The sequence below is a fragment of the Mustela lutreola genome, chromosome 10 (assembly GCF_030435805.1).
Source record: "Mustela lutreola isolate mMusLut2 chromosome 10, mMusLut2.pri, whole genome shotgun sequence".
NCBI lineage: Eukaryota > Metazoa > Chordata > Mammalia > Carnivora > Mustelidae > Mustela > Mustela lutreola.
The window spans coordinates 32,933,316-32,954,320 of record NC_081299.1 but is presented as its reverse complement, the minus strand read 5'-3'; the positions used below and the strand labels follow the sequence as shown (position 1 = coordinate 32,954,320).

General features: G+C 47.2%; 1 protein-coding gene across 4 annotated transcripts; it reads right to left on the bottom strand.

The window, feature by feature from the left end:
* Positions 1-992: 992 nt before the first annotated feature.
* On the bottom strand, positions 993-20,449 carry TMEM269 (transmembrane protein 269). Of its 4 annotated transcripts, none has more exons than XM_059136007.1 (7): positions 18,401-20,449; positions 17,179-17,287; positions 14,212-14,350; positions 10,374-10,471; positions 9,656-9,799; positions 8,875-9,075; positions 993-4,747 (listed from the first exon to the last, which is right to left on the bottom strand). In XM_059136007.1, the coding sequence occupies exons 1-7, from the start codon at positions 18,413-18,415 to the stop codon at positions 4,611-4,613; spliced, it is 843 nt and encodes a 280-aa protein (XP_058991990.1). In that variant the 5' UTR covers positions 18,416-20,449; the 3' UTR covers positions 993-4,610. The 4 variants fall into 4 exon arrangements, with proteins under 4 accessions (XP_058991990.1, XP_058991989.1, XP_058991991.1 ...); XM_059136006.1 differs by having other exon boundaries at positions 8,875-9,078; positions 18,401-20,447; XM_059136008.1 differs by lacking the exon at positions 17,179-17,287 and having other exon boundaries at positions 8,875-9,078; positions 14,212-14,356; positions 18,401-20,444.
* Between the last annotated feature and the right edge of the window lie 556 nt (positions 20,450-21,005).

Sequence of the window (21,005 nt, the reverse complement as noted above, 5' to 3'; positions counted from 1 at the left end):
AAAAAATAAATTTTTCATTAATATCTCCCGTGATCTTATCAGAAAAGTCTTTGAGTATTGCAAAGCTGTCAAGTTCAAGGTAGTAGTTTTCCCAAATTCACTGGGAAGCTCAAATTTTATTCTTGGTAACAAAAACTTTTTTGATGAGTGACAGTCTCAGCTCATATTTTGAGAAAACCAAGTCTGAACAGCTCAAGTTTTTCATTTATTCTTTGGTATTTCATAAGAAAAACAGCTAATTCAGCTCAAACTCAAAACAGTACTTGAGACAACTATCTTAACTCCAGTAGGCAGAAGTTCTTCATATATGATTTCTGCTGTTGCACAGAATATTGAAAAGATGTATCCTTAAGGTCTAATAAACTGAATAATTTTTACTACTTTGTCAAGGACAGTCATAAATGAAACATTTTTTGTTTTGTTTTGTTTACTGTGAACATATGATAGTGAAAAGTACATTTGAATACCCAGGCCATTTAGTGCCCCTGCCTGGATTCACTCAGTGCCAGGAGTTTTATCCACCATTGCTTTGCACCATTAGGAGAATGACAGCAGTGATTTTCAGTCCCTGTTTTAGAATTTTCTTTTTAAGATTTATTTATTTTTATGAAAGAGGGAGAACGTGTGCACGCATGAACAGGGGGAGGAGCAGAGGGAAAAGGAGAGTAAGAACCTCAAGCAGACTCCCCACTGAGCAGGGAGCCTGAAGTGGCCCAATCCAAGGACACCGAGGTCATGACCAGAGCTGAAATCAAGGTCGGACGCTTAACTGACTGAGCCATCTGGGTGCCCCCTTATTTTAAGATTATTAAGAAAATAGTTTTAACCCTGAAAAGTTCTTAGGAACTCCAGGGGTCATAGACCACACTTTGTCAACTGCCAACCTTAAGCCTGTAGTCACCATATCATTGGGTTGTGTGAGGGATTGAGTGAAAGAATAGAGTGCAAGAAACACTTCCTACACATAGAAAAGACTAAATAAATGATAACTATTATTTTTAAAAGATTTTATTTATTTATTTGACAGAGAGAGAGATCACAAGTAGGCAGAGAGGCAGGCAGAGAGGGGTAGGGGGAAGCAGGCTCCCCACTGAGCAGAGTGCCCTATGCGGGGCTTGATCCTAGGACCCTGGGATCAAGACTTGAGCCAAAGTCAGAGGCTTAACCCATTGATCCACCTAAGCACCCTGATAACTATTATTATTACTATTATTTTAAATGGAAGGGTATATAATGGGAAGGGAGGAAATTTAGAAGTTTAGAAGTTTAGAAGGAGAAAAGCAATCTTTTATTTAATACCTTTTACAGTCATTCCCTATTCTAGTTATTTATGTGTCATCATATTTAATTCACAAAGCAACCCAGAGAGGAAGTAAATAATTCATTTTACAGTTAAGGAAATGGGTTTAGAGAGATTAAACCTTTCACTCACGTTCACAGAGCTAAAAAAAAAAAAAAAAAAAAGCAGACTCCTCAGTCACTTGTCCCTGTTCACTGGGCACAGGTTCATTAAGAGGGTGCTGGAAGGGAAATCTATACTCCATCTCAAGCTGAGAAGTAGCAGAACTGCCTTGAATTAAGAAAGAACCCCTCTGACTTCATGCATTCATCTGAGAAGTATATTTTTAAAGTCCCAGACTTCCCACTTGTTCCTGAGAGCTATTCTACATTAGAATAGCTTATATTTTATATTGTTTTATTTTATTACATGTCCTGTTTTACCTGTTCTGTTTTTTAAGTTTTATTGCTAACTGGAGAAGTAAAGCCCTGCACAGCTAATGCATCCTCAGTCCCCGAAACCACGTAGAAGGGCTGCTTTCCTTCCATGTAGTTGGGAGGAAGCACATAGTCGTACACTTTACTATCCTTGCATCACTAACCTAAACTGTTTGAGGCAATGAAGTATGAATTGTTACAAACAAAGTGCAAACAAGTATCCAAATGGGTATTTCCCTTTTCAAAGCAATCCCCTTAGGAGGTCTACATATTTCTTTTCACTCTGTCGCTGTGGCTCAAAAGCAACAAGGAAATCCTCTTTCGGAATTGCATCTTCTTCTTCGAATGTAGTTTCAAGTTTTAGAAGTAGCCAGAATCCTTTGACGCCAAATCTGATAACTAATGCAGCTCAAAAGAGGCCGTTGTTGCCTAATCTTCAGTAGCCTAGTAGACTAGGTTTGGTTGGTTCAGAAGACAGTATTTCTTTTTTCTTTTTCTTTTTTTTTTAAGATTTTATTTATTTATTTGACACAGAGAGAGAGATCACAAGTAGGCAGAGAGGCAGACAGAGAGAGAGAGGGAAGCAGGCTCCCTACTGAGCAGAGAGCCCGATGTGGGGCTCGATCCCAGGACCCTGAGATCATGCCCTGAGCTGAAGGCAGAGGCTTTAACCCACTGAGCCACCCAGGTGCCCCAGAAGACAGTATTTCTTGAGCACCTGCTATGTCTAGGCATGACGCTAGGAGCTGGCCTCCAAGAGCTTATGTGAACACAGTTCTCCAGCTGCATTTCCTAAATATTTTGATGAAGTGTGGAATCTCTGAAATAAGGGGATGATACCAAAGGACATCATGTATCTGTATGTGTATTTGGGTATATATTTGTAAGATTCTTACCACATTATAGTAATCTTGCACCTAACCCACTTGAACGCACAAGGAAATCTATTTGCCTATAAAACAAACATTTTTGAGTACCAGGGACTGTGGTAAACAGCAGATATTTTAAAAAACATAAACTGAAGGAGCCTGAAATCTGATGGGATGCAGACATAGTCATCCATCCATAAAAACATAAATGATGGGGCATCTGGGTGGCTCAGTGGGTTAAGCCTCTGCCTTTGGCTCAGGTCATGATCCCAGGGTCCTGGGATCGAGCCCTGCATGAGGCTCTCTACTCCTTGGTGAGCCTGCTTCCTCCTCTACCTCTGCCTGCCTCTGCCTACTTGTGATCTCTTTCTCTGTCAAATAAATAAATAAAATCTTTAAATTTAAAACACACACACACACACACACACACACACACAAAACATTGTAAGGACCTATTTAGCCAGATCCGGTTAAACAGTAACTTTGTTGTTTACAACTTAAACTGTCCCTGCCCCCCTTCCCCCAGGGGACTTACTTAAAAACAAGTCCCGGAAACCAGTCCCAGGTAACAAAGCCCAAATACAAGGGTGGGTCAGGCCAGGTGAAGACATCTGATCAATGGGAGGGCGCATACTGTCTCCCTAGTTACCAAGGAGTATGGGCCTCGCCCTTTGGGCACCTTTTGGGCCTCAGTTCTGACCAAGATGATAGGCTGGTTCAAATAACTACTAGGGTAAATTGTAATTCAATTGGTCACTTAAGTGTGACCTAACATGACTGTGCAGCTTTCTCTCTGTGTTACAATTTCATTGGCCACCTGTGTGTGGCCAGGCCCAACCACATGGCCTTTGTCCTTAAAAGCTAGTCTGTGAAGCAGAGAGAGGTCACTGTCTCTGTAAGAGGTGCGGCCTCGAATGTTCGGTTTGATTCTTGATGCTTGGTGCGAAATAAAGCTTTGCTTGATCTTCGCTTTGTATCAGTCTCGCTCCTTTAATCATGGACCAATTATTGGGACACCTAACAAACATGAATGATATAACAGAGACATGGACAGAGAGCCATGGGGACCAGGACCAGGACGGCGCTACCCATTCCTGGAAAGCCAGGCTATAGCCTCCTGATTCACTGGATTGTTATTTTTATAAAAATCTAATTTTAGACTTAATGCAAACTTCAAGAACTTAGGTAAAAAGTGCTCCGGCTCCAGAGCTGAGGAAAGGGCTGAACTAACCAACAATCTCTGGGTACATGGCCTGGAGGTGGGAGGTCCAGAGGCCATGCTGGGTTGGGGGGGTGTCACTGCCTTCAGCCAGCCTAAATTCTCTGTGAGGGGCAACTGCAAGTTTCCATACAATACTCTTTATTTTTATTCAATTTGGATTTTAGAATACAAAGTGGCATTTGAACATCAGGAGTTTAATGTTTTACGATTTAGGAAAAAAACCAGAAGGAAGGAAGCCAGGTGGTGCCCTCAAGCTGCCAAGGTGTCTAATCTCTTCACTGAAGCAAAAGGCAAAAGTTGTGACTGCTCAAATACAGAATTTTAAGTCACAAAAGCTTATGCACATTGACACTGGGCAACGCCATTGTCCTGTGACGAGCTCTACGGAGCCGGAGCCGGCAAGTTTAAGAACCACTTTAGTAAGCCCTGTCCTGCCCCTGGAGCCTTAACAACCAGACCAAGGTGGAGACCAAAGGTTTTCCCTCCTTTCCAAGGGACTGACCTGCGTGCACCAGGACCCCCATCTGGTAACAGGGCTGGAAGTCAGCCAGGCCCAACTTCAGCTTGGAAAACCTATTCTTTAGGACATAAACCACTGTTGTCCCCAAGGGATTCAGAACCCTGAGCAAGAGGAGAAAGTGAAGGCCGCTGGCCCGATGTTGGGTTGCCCTGGTTCAAGGCCACATGTTATCCAGCACACAGGAGACGTGGAGGCAGGAAAAGGTTTAGTGAGGCTACGGCAAGGCTTGGCCCGATGTGCCGGCACAAAGACCACAGAGGCCAGCGGCAGTGGGTAAAGCTGTTCAGTTTTCTCGGCACTGTAGCCTGAGACATGCTGCTTTGCCCCACAGAGCATCTGGAAAGAAGATGTAGGAGAGTGACCACAGCAGGCAGTAAAAGGCAGTGAGGGAGAACGGAGACAAAAGCAGCATGATGATACCTGGAAGAAGAAAAGGCAAACGCTCCGTTTTTATGAAGCTCTCTTTCATGTATTTTCCAACCTCTTCTCTCCCCCTCCCCATCCTCTCACCCGTTGGTCTGTACTCGTGGGTTGAAGAGACAAAAACCAATGAGACACGAGCCCTGCCTTTGAGAGGTATTGTGTGTTTGTAATGAGATGACTACAACCGATCGCAAGCTCAGGTTCCATTTCGTCAAATTCACATCAGAAATCAGTCTTAGCAGAGAATACATTTGAGTCGCCCAGTCCCCTTGTTAGAAATATATATACAATTGTGTCAAGTTTAGCACGTGACAATGGCCAATATGATGTTACCCCCAGGCAGAAGAGTGCAGCAGACCGAAGACAGCTCTCCCTAGAATGGCCTGCTTCTGCTTTTACCCAGTTAGTCCTTGGCTGGAGTCTAGGAACACGGTTAGTAAACAGTTCTCTATACCAATATAGAACTTTCCCTAGTGGGCAAGAGTGGCTCACTGTGCTTAGACGGTCCTGAGATGGATTTCCTTCAGTGCAAATCAGAATTTTGGTACTGCTAGGCCAAGAGTGCCAATGTGGCCAGCCCCCATGAAAACCTTGGGTACTGAGTCTCCACAGAGCTTCCAGGTAGACAAGAGTTCATGAGTGTTTTTTTGTGCTGGGTAACTAGCTCCACAGGGAGGGTACTGGGGGGCTTGTACATTGTTCCCTCCAGATTTTGCCCCTTTCACCTTCCCTTTTTTTTTTTTTAAGATTTTATTTATTTGACAGAGAGAGATCTCAAGTAGGCAGAGAGGCAGGCAGAGAGAGAGAGAGGAGGAAGCAAGCTCCCTGCTGAGCAGAGAGCCCGATGTGGAACTTGACCCCAAGACCCTGAGATCATGACCTGAGCTGAAGGCAGAGGGTTAACCCACTGAGCCACCCAGGCACCCTCACCTTCCCTTAGCTACTCTTATTTTGTGTCCTCTTGCTGTGACAAATCTTAGCCATGAGTACAACTATATGCATCCTATGAGTCCTTAGAGATTCAATGAATCTGGGGGTGGTCTTGAGGGACCCCCAAGATATTTGAATCTCATATTCACCACTGAAAGGCAAAAGGGCACCAACACTTGTGGGATATCTTCTCGGCACTAGACATTCTGCTAGGTATGTGACAAAGATTGTTCCACTTACATTTCAAAATAATCCTGTGATTCGGAATAAGTCTGTTTTTCAGATGAGGAGACTGAGGGAATGTGACCTTCAGAAGGTCTTGATTCAAACCCATGTCTACTTTGTACAAAGTAGACACTCAGCCTCAGAGAGCTCAAAAAGAGGGTGGGAGAGTATGGGGTATGTCCATGGGGATCACCACCACGCTTTCCCCAAGAGAAATCAGAACATCTGATTGGACAGAAGACCACTTCTAAGGGCGAGAAGCCATAACAGATACGGATCAGAACTTTGGGATATTTAATATTTAAGAATAGTCATTGATCTGTTGAGGCAATGAGACAATATTTTAGTTGTCCTGGAAAATATGTGACATAAGGCCTCAGCAGTCACAGGCCAACTTCTCAGAAGCTCTGTGGAGGAGATGGAACCTCAATCTAGAAAGGAGATTGGTGGGGCACCCTGTTGGCTCAGTGGGTGGAACATGCAAGTTGAACTTGGGGTTATGAGTTTGAGCCCCACAGTGGATGAAGAGATTACTTAAAAATAAAAATCTTTAAAAGAATAAAATAGGAGCATCTGGGTGGCTCAGTCAGTTAAGGGTGCAACTGGTGATTTTGGCTCAAGTCATGATCTCAGAGTTGCGAGACCAAGCCTTGCACTGGGCTCTACATGGAGCCTGGCTAAGACTCTCTCTCCCTCCCTACGCCACTCTCCCATGCTCACTCGCTCTCTCTCTCTCAAAAATTTAATCAATCAATCAATCAATAAAAAGGTGACTGTCTGCACTCCAAGTAAGAGGAATATCAAAGTGGCCATTTTGAAATCTATCTGGTAGAGCTCTGGTATTACACAGTGTCAAAATCTGTGAGGCACAGTTTCCTCCTTTACTCACACAGTCAAGACAATCCAAGGAAGGCTGAGGCTAAGTGTATGGTTTATTTTGAGGAGAGGGGATCCAGTGGTATCTACAGGAGCAAAGAACATTGTGGGAAACACTGTTGCTACGTGATAGGAGGGCAGGTGGAGAGAAGAAGGGGCTAGAAGCTTCTACAGGACACATCTGTGCCAGAGGATGGGTATAAATTTTCTCCTTTGATCTCAAGAATCCTGAGGTAGGGATTAATGGCTTCATTTTATATATGAAGAAAAGTGAGCTCAAGACAAAGAGGTAATTAGCCCAAGTTCATGCAATTAATATGGGCTGGTGGGGATGCCTGGAAGGCTCAGTCAGTTAAGCATCTGACTTCAGTTCAGGTCATGATCTCAGGGTCCTGGGATCTAGCCTGGAATCAGGCTCCCTGCTCAATGGGGAGTCTGCTTCTCCCTCTCCCTCTGCTGCTCCCTCTGCACACACCCCCCCGACACCTGTGCTTACTCTCTCTCTCTCAAATAAATAAGTAAATAATCTTTTAAAAATGTGCTGGTGTTGGAACTTGAACTCAGGCTTGTTTAATTGCAGACCCAGATGTTTCTCCATCCTGTTCTGCCTCTACTAGCTGGGCCACAGGGGGGCCCAGAGCCTAGAACGTGGGCAGGGCCATCAGCGCTGATGCTACAGAGAAAGGATGTGAACCTGAAGGGGAGGGTCAGGATGGAACCTAGGACCCTATGAACCAGACTGAACCCCCAGGGAATAAAGGAAGAAACTGGGCATCCCCTGGATGTTTGTCTTATTCCCACAAGCACATCTACAAAGAAGAAACACTGGCATTCCTTGAAGGTCCTTGAAGGAAGCCCTAAATTGGGGAGAACTCTAGGGAGACATCTGCCAGGGCCCCCGTGTGGCCGGGACCTCAGGGCTCTGTTCCCAATGTGGATCTCAAATCCCTTCATTGCTCTGTTGCCGCCACCTCTCAGGCGACAGCAGGTGCGTTTTCCTCCTTCAGTTCTCAGTCTCCTGCCAGCTAGTCAAAGTGGCCCCTTAAAACTGCCACTCAGAAATCCCTTCAGAGACTTCCCATTTGCTGTTAGGATCAGTTCCCCAAACCTGCCCACCTCGTGGCCTCAGCTTCTGCCCCTAGCGCCTCTCAGCATGTCCCAGCCACACGGCAGCAAGAATGATTCCAGCACCTTCTAGCCTAGGGCCTTCACAAAATACCTTTTTCTTTTCTGAACTACCCCCTCACCCACCTAGCCAGTCTTCTTGCAGGTTTCACTTCTTTTCTTTTTTTCCCCCCAGTTCCATTGAGATGTCATGGACATATGACACCATATTAGTCCAAGGCATACAACATGAGGATTTGGTATCTGTGTGTGACACGATCAGTTCAGAAAGTCTACCACACAGAGTTACACATTTTCCTTTCTTGTGATGAGAACTTTTAAGCTCTCCTCTCTTAGCTACTTTCAACTATACAATATGGTGTCATTAACTGTGGTCACCTTGCTATCCCTTATGTCCCCAGGACTAACTTATAACTGGAAGTTTGTACCTTTTCACCACTTCCACCCATTTAAAGGAGGTTTCCATTTAAATGTCAGCTCCTGACGCATCCTTTCCCTCTTCAGGTCGTTTCCATCTAACTAGGTCCCTCTCCAACACCCTGTCAGAGGGCCCGGTGCTTCCACAACACGTCAAAACTATATGTTTCTAGTTATTTCTGCCATTATGTGGCTGGGGTCTGTCTCCCTGATCAGATTGTAAAGCTAGAGGAGGGAAGGGTTTGTCTAGTTTACAGATTTGGTTCCCAGCACCTGGTAAGGCAGGTGCTCCCGACTGAACTTGATAACGTTCAGCAAATGCTCTGTGAGCATCTACCCCATAGTTGGCCCAATCCTGGGTCCAGGGAGCCTGAACAAGAGAGAGTTCTCTATCCGGGGGCAGTTGTAGTGTGTACAAATAGTAAACCGGTAAATGCACTCAGGATGACGATAAACCTGTTGGAGGAAGAGAGAGCAGGGTCCGGGAGCTCGGAGCAGCAGGGTCAATAAACAGCCAGTGGTGACATGTGAGAGCAGTCCTCCTCACTCACCTCCCAGATACACCATTTTTTTCCAGTTCTCCGACTCCAGGATTTCATCATGTGGATAGTAGCTCTGGTCCATCATGAATAGAATCATAAGTGAGGCCATGCAAGAGAGAATGAACGTGTTGCCTTTGGTCAGAAGGGAGGTGGAGGCCAAGACACAGGAAGCATAGCGGCAGGGGAGACCCTTGTAGGTGAGCTGAGCGCCTGCTGGAGAAAGAAGAAGGGGACATGGGTGGCTTCCCACTGCTCTAAAGCAATCAAAACCGAAGCCAGCCCCTCTCGTTAGGTCCTCCCTGCCCCACGCCCCAAATCCTCTTCCTTGCAGGGCAGGGGGAGGCTGTTAAGCATTTAGTTATTCACAGAGATGAGGGGCGGGCTCTGTCCTGGATCCCCCATGGCTCCGTAGAAGGGTCTCCTGAAATTGTCTGGTCTGCACCTACCCTCCCTTGCATTGTGACCTTGGGCAAGGCAACTGCCTGTGGTAGAGCTCCATTTTCCCCATCTGTTGTGGAAAACCGGAGGACGACCTCTAGTTCCGGATTCTGGGAATCTCTGTGCACCACCCAAAGGGCACACAGTGAGAAAAAGGTACAGCTGGTTGGAGAACCACAGGCCTTTGCCCCCCACCAGGGCTCTGCCATGGCAGGCTGAAGCCTTCAGTGGGCCTGGGGCACAGGCAAAGGAAGGAAGAGGGACTCCACAAGGCAGGGGGAGGAGTCAGTTACGCACCCCACCCCCAGACTTCTGGTTCCCGACGCTCAGCTAAAAGCTGGGGTTCACTCACCAGTTGAATAGAAACACAGGCGGAAGGTAGCAGCTAACACATAGATGATGCCCAGGAACCCACTGAGAGGCCCGTCCACGCCGAGGAGCATGGCTGAGGCCAGGCCGAAGGTGGTGTAGACCGCCAAGTCATTCAGCTCCACTCCTGCTCCAGAAGGCCAAGGTTAGAACTTATACTCATTTGTCTCGCACCTTAGTCCACTCTGGTGGGCTCCCCCTGGCTCTGCCTCATGCTGACCGTGTGGCCTTGGACAACTCTTCCCCTCTCAGGTCTTACTTTCCCACCCTTCAGCATCCAGCACTGGACTATAACAGGATGCAAACTGACAAGCTATGGAACCATTTTGCGAGCAAAATCTTCCACGAAAACATTTTCTTGTATTTGGAACCAGTTGCTCTGCTGGGGGGATTGTTCATTTCCCCACTCCTGACCACCACTGCAGCCACCCGATCCCTGGCTCTGTCCCAACTGGGGGCAGGGCAGAGAAGGAAACGGCAAGGCCAGGGCAAGGATGGCTGAAGCTAACAAGTGAGCCAGCAGGGGGTTAGCTCTAGACTGTGGGGCTCCCGGACGGCTCTAGGGCTGCTTCTGGCATCCTTGGAGGGCTGGGAACATGACTGGTGAATGATGGAGGCTGGCTGGATGTGAGATGGGGGAGGGGTGACCTGAGGTGGGGGCTCCTGGGGTCAGGGATCAGGGGTCTGAAGCCTGGACTCACCTGACTTGGAGCAGAGGCTGAGGTGTCTGGTTATCGCCCCGACTGCCATGTCTAACAGGAAACTGATCAGAAGCATCCAGGAGGCACAGTGACATCTCCTAGAGTGTATGGCAGCAGGTCCAAATAGGACGGCTCTTTCATGATCTCCACTGGCCAGCCCCTCCCTGCCCCCCAGTACACCAACACACTCCTTACACTTGCACACAGGCACACATCCCTGCCCTGCATGTTCCCCCTCTCCTCTGCCATACTCTCAAGCCACCATCTGAAAGGGGTGCTTGGAGCCCCCTAGATAATCATTAAGGTCCCTTCCAGCTCTAAGTCCCAGGCAAAGGTCCAGGGGTCCTATGTTTTATCCCAGCCTTTGCAACCATCTCACTGTGGATTCTCAGATAAATCATTCCCTACATCTCTAGGTCTCTCTTCCTCCATCTGTAAAGTGAGGGGTTTGTGCCAAATGACTTAATAGATATAGATTAATAAATATATGCCTATTTAGATGATCTATTTCTCCTAGTGCAAGTTTTGGTAACTTATGACTTAAGGAATTGGTCCGTTTCATTTAGGTTATCAAATTTATAGAGTTGCTCATGATTCCACTATTATAATTTTAATGGCTGTGGGATCAGTAGTGATGACTCCTCTTTCATTTCTGATATTGGTATTTTGTGTCTTCTCTTCTTTTCTTTATTTTTCCTGGTTAGCCTGCTTAGAGGCTTGTCAATTTTATTGATCTTTCCAAAGAATCAGCTTTTGGTTTCACTGATTATCTCTATGGATTTTTTTTTCAATTTCATTGATGGCTGCTCTTGTTTTTATTGTTTCTTCTCTTCTGCTTACTTTGGATTTAATTTGCATTCTCCCCTCTAGTTTGCTGAGTTGGAAACCTTACATTATTGACTTTCCATCTCCATTTTTTCAGTTCTTCTAGACTTTTTTTTTTAAGAGAAGTTTTTAGGTTTAGAACAAAATTGAAAGGAAGCTACAGAAATTTCCCATATACCTCCTGCTCCCACACATGAATAGCCTCTCACATTAGCAATACCACTCACCAGATAGTACATTTAGATTCTTGGTACATACCAAGGATGAACCTCCACTGACACATCATAATCACCCAAAGTCCGCAGATTACCTTAGGGTTCACTCTTGGTGTTGTATATTCTATAGTTTTGGACTAATGTGTAATGACACGTATCCATCATTATAGTATCACACTGAGCATTTCCACTGTCCTAAAAATCCTCTAGGCTCTACCTGTTCATTTTCCCCATTCACCCCTGTCAACTACCAATCTTTTAATTATCTTCAGAGTTTTGCCTTTCCAAGTATCATATCATATTATTGTAATCATACAGTAAGTAGCATTTTCAGATTAGCTTCTTTCACTTAGTAATATGTGCTAAAGATTCTTCCATGTCTTCCCATGGCTTGATAGTTCATTTTTTTTTTTTTTAGCACTAAGTAACACTTTTTGGAAATACCAGTTTATTCATCTGTTCACTTACTAGAAGAGATCATGGTTGCCCGAAAGTTTTGGCAATTATACATAAAACATCATAAACATCCAACTGCAGATTTTCATGTGGACATAGCTCTTAACTCATTTGGATAAATACCAAACAGTGTGATTGCTGGATCATATGATAAGAGTATGTTTAGCTTTGTAATAAACTGCCAAATTGTCTTCCAAAGTGGCTGCACCATGTCGTACTCCCATTGTCGCTCCACATCCTCGCCAGCCTTTGGTGTTATCAGTGTTCTGGACAATTGAATTGGCTGATGAGTGTATAGTGGTATCCCATCGCTATTTTAATTTGCATCTCCCTGATAACATATGGTGGAGAGCATCTTTTTGCATGCTTACTTGCCATCTGTAGATCTTCTTTGGTGAGGTGTCGGTTAAGGTCATTGGTCCATTTTTTAATTGTTTATTTTTTTACTGATGAGTTTTTAAGTTTTGTCTATTTTAGATTATAGTCCTTTATCAGATGTACCTTTTGAAAATAATTTCTCCCAACTTGCAGGTTGTCTTTCAATTCTCCTGACATTGTCTTTCACAGAGCAGTTTTCTTTTCCAGTATATGCATTTGATACTATACATTTCCCTCTAACTAATGCTTTTTCTGCATCTCACAAAGTTTGATAAGTTGCCCTTTCATTTTCTTTTGGTTCAAAACACATTTCTTCTTTAATCCATGTATTATTTAAAATTGTGTTCTTTAACCTCCACATATTTGGGGATTTTCTAGTTATCTTTCTGTTACTGATTTCTACTTTAATTCTATGTGGTCTAAGGGCACTTTGTATGATTTCTATTCTTTTAAATTTAAACTCAGTCTTATAGCCTGAATGTGTGAAGAGAAGAATGTGTATTCTGCTGTTCCTGGATAAAATATTCTATAAACATCAATTAGATCCAGTTGATTGATGGTGCAGTTCAGCTCAACTATCTCCTTCCTGATTTTCTGCCAACCAGATCTGTCAATTTCTCATAGAGGGGTGTTGAAATACCTAACGATGATAATGGATTTGTCAAGTTCTCCTTGCGGTTCTATCCATTTTCAGCTCACATATTTTGATGCTCTAAACGATTTCCAAGATCTCTTGCAGATCCTACATTCAAGGATTCCGTGCTGCAGTCCAGCACATGCTCCCAGACCTCTCTGAAAGCAGCCACCGCAGTCTCAGGCAAGGCTGACCTAGACTGCCATTCCTGAGTCTACACCCTGATTGCAGTGCTCAGATTGTCAAGCAGAAGCAGAGAGCCTGACCCCAGACTTCAGCAGTCTCTAAACAACCTCAGGACTACCTTCCTTTAGATCCATACCTATGTGTCTATAGGAAGCTGGGTTTACCAACCTGCCATAAAAACTACACTCCCTGGTTCAGTCATTTAAATGTCTGCCTTTGGTTCAAGTCATGATCCCGGGATCCTGGGATTGAGTCCTGCATCGGGCTCCTTGCTCAGCCTGCTTCTCCCTCTACCTGTGGCTCCCCCTACTTGTGCTCTCTCTAGCAAATAAATAAATAAAATCTTTAAAAAAATATACTCCCAAAAGATTAGACTAGAAGAAGATAGAAATTTTCTCTTGCAGGTATGATCTACTTTATAAGACTCCACAAATCCAGACTTAGAGAATCATAACATTTTCAAACTGGAAGGGAACTCAAACATCATCAGGTAAGATCATCCTATTTTATGGATGAGAAATGGATCCAGAGAATTCATGCGCTGATGGTTACAGAGAAGCAAATAGTTAGGAGGCAGATATCTGCATTATAAAAGATTTCTCTTTAAAGAACTGATTTGCCAAGTCATTGAAATATGATTCAATTTACAGAAACAGAATTTCCCTATAAAATATAATTTGCTTTGCTTTGTAGAGGCCCATATACATGTCTCATATTTTCCACAATAGTGCTAATTGTAAATATTCCCCACATCATAGGTTCAAATTTAAGAATCAAAAATTTCAAATGGTAGCTTGACTACCCGAGAATTATGTAAGGGCCACCAGAACAGAACCTCTGATTTTTCTCGCAAAAACCATTCTAGACTGCCATAGCCCAAAAGCATTACAGAGATCACAGTGCACGCTCCTTGTTTTAGCAATGGGGAAACCAAGGCTCCGGATGTGACCTAGCCAAAGTCGCATATCAGGATGGCGGTAGAACTGAGGCTAGGATCTTGACCCCATGACTCCCAGCCCACTCCACTTTCTCCTGCCCCTGGTTGATTCTGTGCCTCAGTGCCTGGCTCCCTAGGCTCCCCACTCCTTCCCTCATGCCCTTGGCTCTAGCTCTTGACTAGGAGCTCGCTGGGCCCCAGACCTACTTGCAGAAGCTGCAGAAGATGGAGAAGAGCCCCAGGATCAGGTTGGCCAGGGACAAGGCGTTGGTGACATCCTTCCAGGAAAATTCATTCATCTGGAGACAGCTCTGGTCGTTGGTCAGGAAGAAACTGGTGCACGGATCTGGGGCTCAGGGGAGAGGGGTAAAAGGTTCCCAAGGTCAAAGAGTCCCAAAAGAGGCTCCCAGGGACCAGGCAGTTCCTGTTCACCGGACCTCGTCCCCGAACCGCACCCTCCCAACACTGTTTCACTGACCGTAGTGAGAGAGACAGGAGGCAGATGGCGGAGACCAGGAGGTAAAGACAAAGCTGCTGAGGACGAGTGTCTCGGGAAAGGGCAACGGCCAAGCAAGTGAGCCCGCAGACCAGTTTCCATGCCCTCTGTCTGTACCCCTTGCCTATAGTGCAGACCTCCCTCCAGCCCACATGGTGAATTCTATTCTATTCTTTTTGAATAAAAAAGAACACTGGGGAAAGGTAACCCTCTCACCCCCCAGGAGTAGCCCAGGGGAAGAGGGTCCCTGAGGGGTAGAAAGCCCAGAAGAGATAGCTATGGAGTCAGACTCCTTTGTCCCGCCAGCTGCGCTCGCTCCCTCAGACAGAGCTGCTATTGGGGTGCCCCAAGGTCCTGTTCTGACAGGCCTCAACCAGAACAAGCAGGCCCAGCTCCCGCAGAGGAAGAGGTGAGAAACAAGAAATGAACGTGGACAGCATAGAACGTGGACACCACACAACGTGGACAGCACAGTGGATAGTGCACAGGCCCCTTCCACTGTGTTCTCTCTCCTGATCCTGACGACCTCAGAAGATGGTGTTGTCATGATTTTATGGATGAGAAAACTGAGGTTCAGAGAACTGAGACATTGGCTCAAAGTCATGTGCTAGGTGCGTAGAAGGTAATCCTGCCACTGGGTTCTCAGTCTGGTGCTTCCTCGGCTCAGGGCACAGCTCTGAGCAGGAGGAGCTTTGTGGGGTAGGAGACCAAGGAGGAGCTGGGTTGGCCAGCCCTGGAGGGCAGCATCAGCCTCCCCCTGTGGGAGCAGCCTGGCCCAGGGCTTCTCACACCTCCCAGCCCCTCAGGGCGGTGGGGAATCAGCTGGGCCTGCCGATTCTCACAGCCTGGCTGGCTCCACTTTTCCTCTAAGACCAAACATGCACTCCGTACACACAGACTCCTTGTGACCCGAAGTCTCTTTGGGAGAAAGAGCCTCAGGGCTCTCTGGAACAGAGGGGCCCTGCTGGTTGCTGCCAGCACGCTACCCACAAACGGTAATCCTGCCCCCCGAGGAAAATATACAAGTTCCAAGGTGTTTTCAGGACCTTTTCCTCATTTAATCGTCAGTCATTTGAGAGGGGAGGAAATTGATCCTCTGCCTCCACTCAGCCCGTGTCTAGCCGTGGGCCCTTCTGGTCTGGGCAAGAGTTAAGACAGAGTAGTCCTTTCCCATAAACCCAGTCACCGAGATGTTAGAGGCTGGGAGGTGCTGGGTTTGGGGAGTTTAGAACTGGGAGTTTATCAGGGCAGTCTGGTGGGGCTCACTGCTCCCCCAGGCCATTTACCAAGGACCTCAGGACTCCTGAGACCCTTTCACGTCAGGGCCCCTCCAAAGGTAAGACAGGAAGAATGCTGCCTGAGAAATCAGGGAGGGGAGGGAGGGGAAGGAGCCAAGGGCTGGCTGTGAACTCCCTCCCCAGAAAACGCCTCTTCCCAGGCTCTCCTGGGCCTCAGGGCTGACCCCCACAAGACAAAACACCTCAGCGCCCTGCCCAGCCCACTCCTGCCTGGAGAGCAGCAAGCCAGCCTCTCTGCCCCTCAGAGGCAGTCAGCACATACCTGGGGCACTTCTGCCAATTACCAGACACACCTCAACTGCACTACTTTGGTTACTTTTCAAAATTAATGGTCAATTATCTACTATATTATCCCTTTCATCCAAAGGAAGCACTTTCACATTCATGGCTTCCATTGGCTTCGTGAGGTCGACCAGATGAGGGTTACTATCCCTACTCACAGGATAAGGCAAAGAAGACTCAGAGAGGAGAAGAACCTTGCTCAAAGTCACACCAGCCGTGGCAAAACAGGATTTACAATGTCACCTTAATTGTTCTTTCCCTCCTACTCTGCACTCTGCTGTCTACCAACCAATAGAACAGAGCATCATATTCCCTGTAAGCTCAGACCAAGCTAGGTCCTGGGGAAAATGTTCATGGCATGCTCAGTCTACCCAGAGAAACAAGACTCATGCATGCATGTGGGGACTCCCAGACTGTTTGTCTTACAGGTGAGGAAACTGTTTTCAAGACAGTCACATGACTTGTCCCAGTGAATGATGGAGCCAGGATTTGAATCTGGCCTCCTCCTTTCCAATTAAATGCCATTTTCAGCATACTGCACAGGTTCTGGGTATGAAAGAATGTGGACCTCAGAGTAAGGGCTCTAGAAAGCCAGAGGAAAAAGGAGCAATCCATTCATTCAGCAAACATTTGGTCATGAGAAAGATTCAGTGCCTGGTGCTTGGGACATGGAGGAGATTAAGACCTGGTCTCAAGTCCCAAGGAGCTACGGAAGACAGAGGTATTCAACACCTGCACAGAGAAGGGGAAGTGGACAAGCTGCCAGGGGAGCACAGAGGAGGGGTCCAGCCTGACAGGGAGCTTAGAGAAGTCTTCTCGGATGAGAGGGTCCTAGCAGAGGCATTGCTGGAGTGTGGCCGGCAGGACTAGATCACGTCACTCCCCCGACTTTGTGCAAGCTGTCTGTGGCTCCCCAGGCGCCCAGGATGGAGTCCATCTCTTTCCTTTGATGTATAAGCCCTTATGATAAGGTTGGCTCCATTGTCAGCCTCCTCTCTGGACTGTCCCTTGCTCTCCCTCTGCTCTCAGGGAAGCCTGAGCCCCTCCCCTCCCCGGAGCCAGGAGCCCCTCTACTCTGCGGCGTCTCTGTGTGCTCACCGTGTAACCCCAGGCACTCTGCATTGGCGCAGCCTATCCTGTCTTCCTCCTCTACTACAGGGGAAGCAACTGGAGCGCAGGCTGAAGTCCCCTGTGCCCAGCATGAGGCCTGACAATAGAAGTTGTTCGATGATTGTTAAGTTAGTAGAGGATGTTCCTCTAGTGCTCCCCCAACATCCTCTGGCTGCACCAGGTCACATCTCTCCCCTGCCAGAGTCTGTTCAGTCTATCCTCCAAGAAGCCTTCTCAGATGAACTCTCAACCATCCAGATCCTCAGCACACCCAGCATCTACCCAACGCTTACAATCTTCCATTTACTCATTTTTAAATACATGTGTTGATGCCTGCTCCGAGCCAGGACTGTGTCTGGGGACAGAGAGAACAGAGCTCGGCTGCATCCTCAAGAGGCAAGGAGTCTGGTAAGAGAGGCAGATCCGTGTAGGGAAGTCAAGGCAGCGTGGCAAGGCTCCTGTGGGACAGGGGACGTCCCCTTGCTGCGGTGCGCCAGGGAAGACCAGCCTATGTCTGCTGTGGCAGCAGGGGAAACATCCAAGGACGAAGGGGGGCCCCCTCCTGGCAAAGCGAAGAAAGGTGTCAAAGCACAATGAGGAGGCTGGATTCGGGAGGGTGGGGTGGGGGGTGGGGGGTGGTGACTGGAGGTGCGGTGGGCAGGGAGGCCGCCGTTGGGGATATGCCCTTGTGACCCTGTATCGTCGCGGTGATGTCTGGCCAGGAGGTGTCTGGGTCAGATATGGCTGGGAGTGGAGAGGAGAACGGGAAGAAAAGGAAGCCAGTCCCGAGGGCACCGAGGGCAGAAAAGCCAGCAGGAATGGCAGGCCGCGAAAACTGTGGGCAGCGGAGAAGGGAGAGGCGTATGCCCCCGAGGCCGTGCAGCTCCCGTGCCTGAACTTGGGGCGCAAACTGGAGTGCGCATGCGCTCGGCGGGGACACAGGGCGCAGCCCCTCCAGTTAGAGATGCGCGCACGCCCCGCCCCGCAGGCCGCCTCTCGCCACAGATAGCCACAACCCTCTCCCCGCCTGCGGTTCCGCGGGAGGGTCCCGGCCCCAACGGGCTACGGCGCCAGCCCTAACGCCACCCCTCACCAGAAGATGGAAGAGAGGGAGCCAGGCTGGCCTCCAGGACGGTGCCACACACACACACCAGCCCTCCTCCGGGGACCTGGTCGCAGGGAAGGGACGTGCGCTGCCTCCGATGCCTACCTGGGGACCAGACATCCCTGGAGGGGGGTGAGGGCAGCACTCTTAACCCGCTTCCTGTGCGGTGGAGCAGGCCAGCCGGGGCCTGGAGGAGCCGCACAGGTCCCAAGCCTCTTACCCTGGCTCTTAGCTCACAATCCCCGAGAGGCAGGGGAGGGGCAGGGGGCTCTAGTTGGCAGAAAGAGGGGCTTCAATTTGCAGAGGAGCCTAGGCCATCCTGTGGGCGCCTTAGGGAATGGAGGGATCAGAGGAGAGGTCTGGTCTCTCTATGGTGGCCAGCAAGGGGAGGCTTGGGAGGTGAAAGCCCAGAGTGCAGGCAGGGCGTGTGGCAGGCGGGCTGGAAGGGCTTTGGGGAAGGTGGGCATCTGGCTGGGGTCCAGACTGTGAAGGGCCTCCAGGGCAGGGCTTTGGTTGTGTGGTTCATGGCTCTTTGCACCTGTAAGAACTGCTTAGGCATATGGTAAGTCCCCCTTCCCACTCCAGTATTTGTCGGGTGGATGAATGATAAGCGGAGTAATTTACACTTAGTCCTGAAAATAGTTGAAAGTAGGGAAGTGACATGGTCAGGATGGTTCAGAAAGATGACTCTAGCTGCTACTGTGGATGAAGGCTCTGTAAAACTACAAGAAAGTTGGGGCACCTGGGTGGCTCAGTGGGTTAAAGCCTCTGCCTTCAGCTGGGGTCATGATCCCAGAGTCCTGGGATCGAGCCCCGCATGGGGCTCTCTGCTCAACGGGGAGCCTGCCTCCTTCCCTCTCTGCCTGCTTGTGATCTCTGTCTGTCAAATAAATAAATAAATAATCTTTAAAACAACAACAACAAAAAAACTACAGGAGAGTTGAGACAGCCCAGAGCAAGGACATACTGTGGGACCACATACTGTGGGACCGCAACAGAAGGGAACAGGAGGAAGTAGCTGGACTAGGAGTGATTGTGAAAGCATCCCAAGGGTGTGGGAGAGAAATGAGAGGGAGAAGGTAAAAGCCTCTCTGAGGGGTCTAGGTTTGGCAGCTGGATGAATAATGTGCTACAGGAAGAAGCTTGGGTAGGTTCCCAGACACAACTTCTGACACCTGCCCCACATCCTCCCACCTGCCCTAATGCCGGGTTAGCGCCGCAATGGCTTCCAGGACCCCACAGGAGAATATGCAAGAGAAGAGATGGAATTGGGTGGTCAAATGGCACTTTGCTTCTCCTAGCAACCTGGAGGGGAAAGAGCATGCCCTGAGTGGCGACTAGCCACCTGCGCTGTGCTCAATGCTCTACAGACATCTTTATCATCTTCCTGGCCGTTCTCAAATGCTCTCAGCATTAGTTTTAGCATTCCTGTTCTCCAGAAGAGGAAATAGAGGATTTGTTGATTTTCATAAATGATGGAGCTAAGACCTGAACACAATCCAACACTAAAGTCAGACCTAAGGTGTCCGAGAAAATAAAAGAGAAAACGAGGATGGAGGCATCAGAAACAAGAGGTCAGCTTCTTTCTACCCTCTGTGCTTACCTTAATTTGTCCACGCCACATGGACCATTAGTGGCAGACTAAAAATTACAGCATACGCATTCTAATGCTGGCTTTAACAATTAATCAAGTTCATATGGCCGCTCTAACACCACCGGATGTGTAAATCTGAACACGTTACTTTGCTTTCCTGAACCTATTTCCTCATCTATAATACAGGATTGTTGTGCGAACTAAGCGAAGTGCTCAGGACAGAGTAGAAGCTCCGTCATTATCATTATTACTATTCTAAGGACCCAATCATGCCTCTATTAGCCTGGACATCACCAAAGCTTCCTTCTGAACAGGGAGAGGAAGCAAGGGCGGTTACAAAAGACACGTGTCTGCAGCTGTCAGAAGTTTCTAGCTTCCTTCTGTTCTGGATCTCACAAGGAAGTAGAGGACAAGAACGGTAAAGTTAGACTGTTTACGCTCGTACTAATGTGGTTGCCACCACACATGGCTCTTGGCTCCTGAAATGAGGCTAGTCCGAATTGAGATGTGCTGTAGGTGTAAAAAAACAACAGAGTTTGAATACTTAGTTTATATATATATAAACTAAGTATATATATATATATATATATATATATATATATATAATTTTTTAGTATTTGTTGAAATGTTAACATTTAGGATATATCAGGTGGACTTCAAATATATTATTAAGTTCACCTGTTTATATATATATATATATATATATATATATATATATATATGATTTTATTTATTTACTTGACAGAATGAGACACAGCGAGAGAGGGAACACAAGCAAGGGGAGTGGGAGAGGGAGAAGCAGGCGCCCCTCTGATCAAGGAGCCTGATGTGGGGCTCAATCCCAGGACCCTGGGATCATGACGTGAGCCAAGGACAGATGCTTAATGACTGACCCACCCAGGTGCCCCACCTGCTTGTATTTTTTAATGTAGCTACTAAAAATTTAAAATTGTTTGTGACTTCCATGATATTTCTATTAATTTCTATTTATGACACTGACTTAGATCCCTTGCAGGATATAAGTACACAGACATAGGTGTCCGTGCACTCATACATTATTAGAGTATTTTTTATGTCCCAGGCACTATTTCAGGTGACAGAGCAGTGGATAAGACA

Bases quoted from the DNA above. Each gene is read 5' to 3' on its own strand.
- TMEM269 (XM_059136006.1), bottom strand. The intron at 10,472-14,211 runs GTAGGTCTGGGG...CATACACTCTAG, and splicing joins ATCTTCTGCAGCTTCTGCAA to GAGATGTCACTGTGCCTCCT. The intron at 4,748-8,874 runs GTGAGTGAGGAG...TTCTTCTTCCAG, and splicing joins AAAAATGGTGTATCTGGGAG to GTATCATCATGCTGCTTTTG.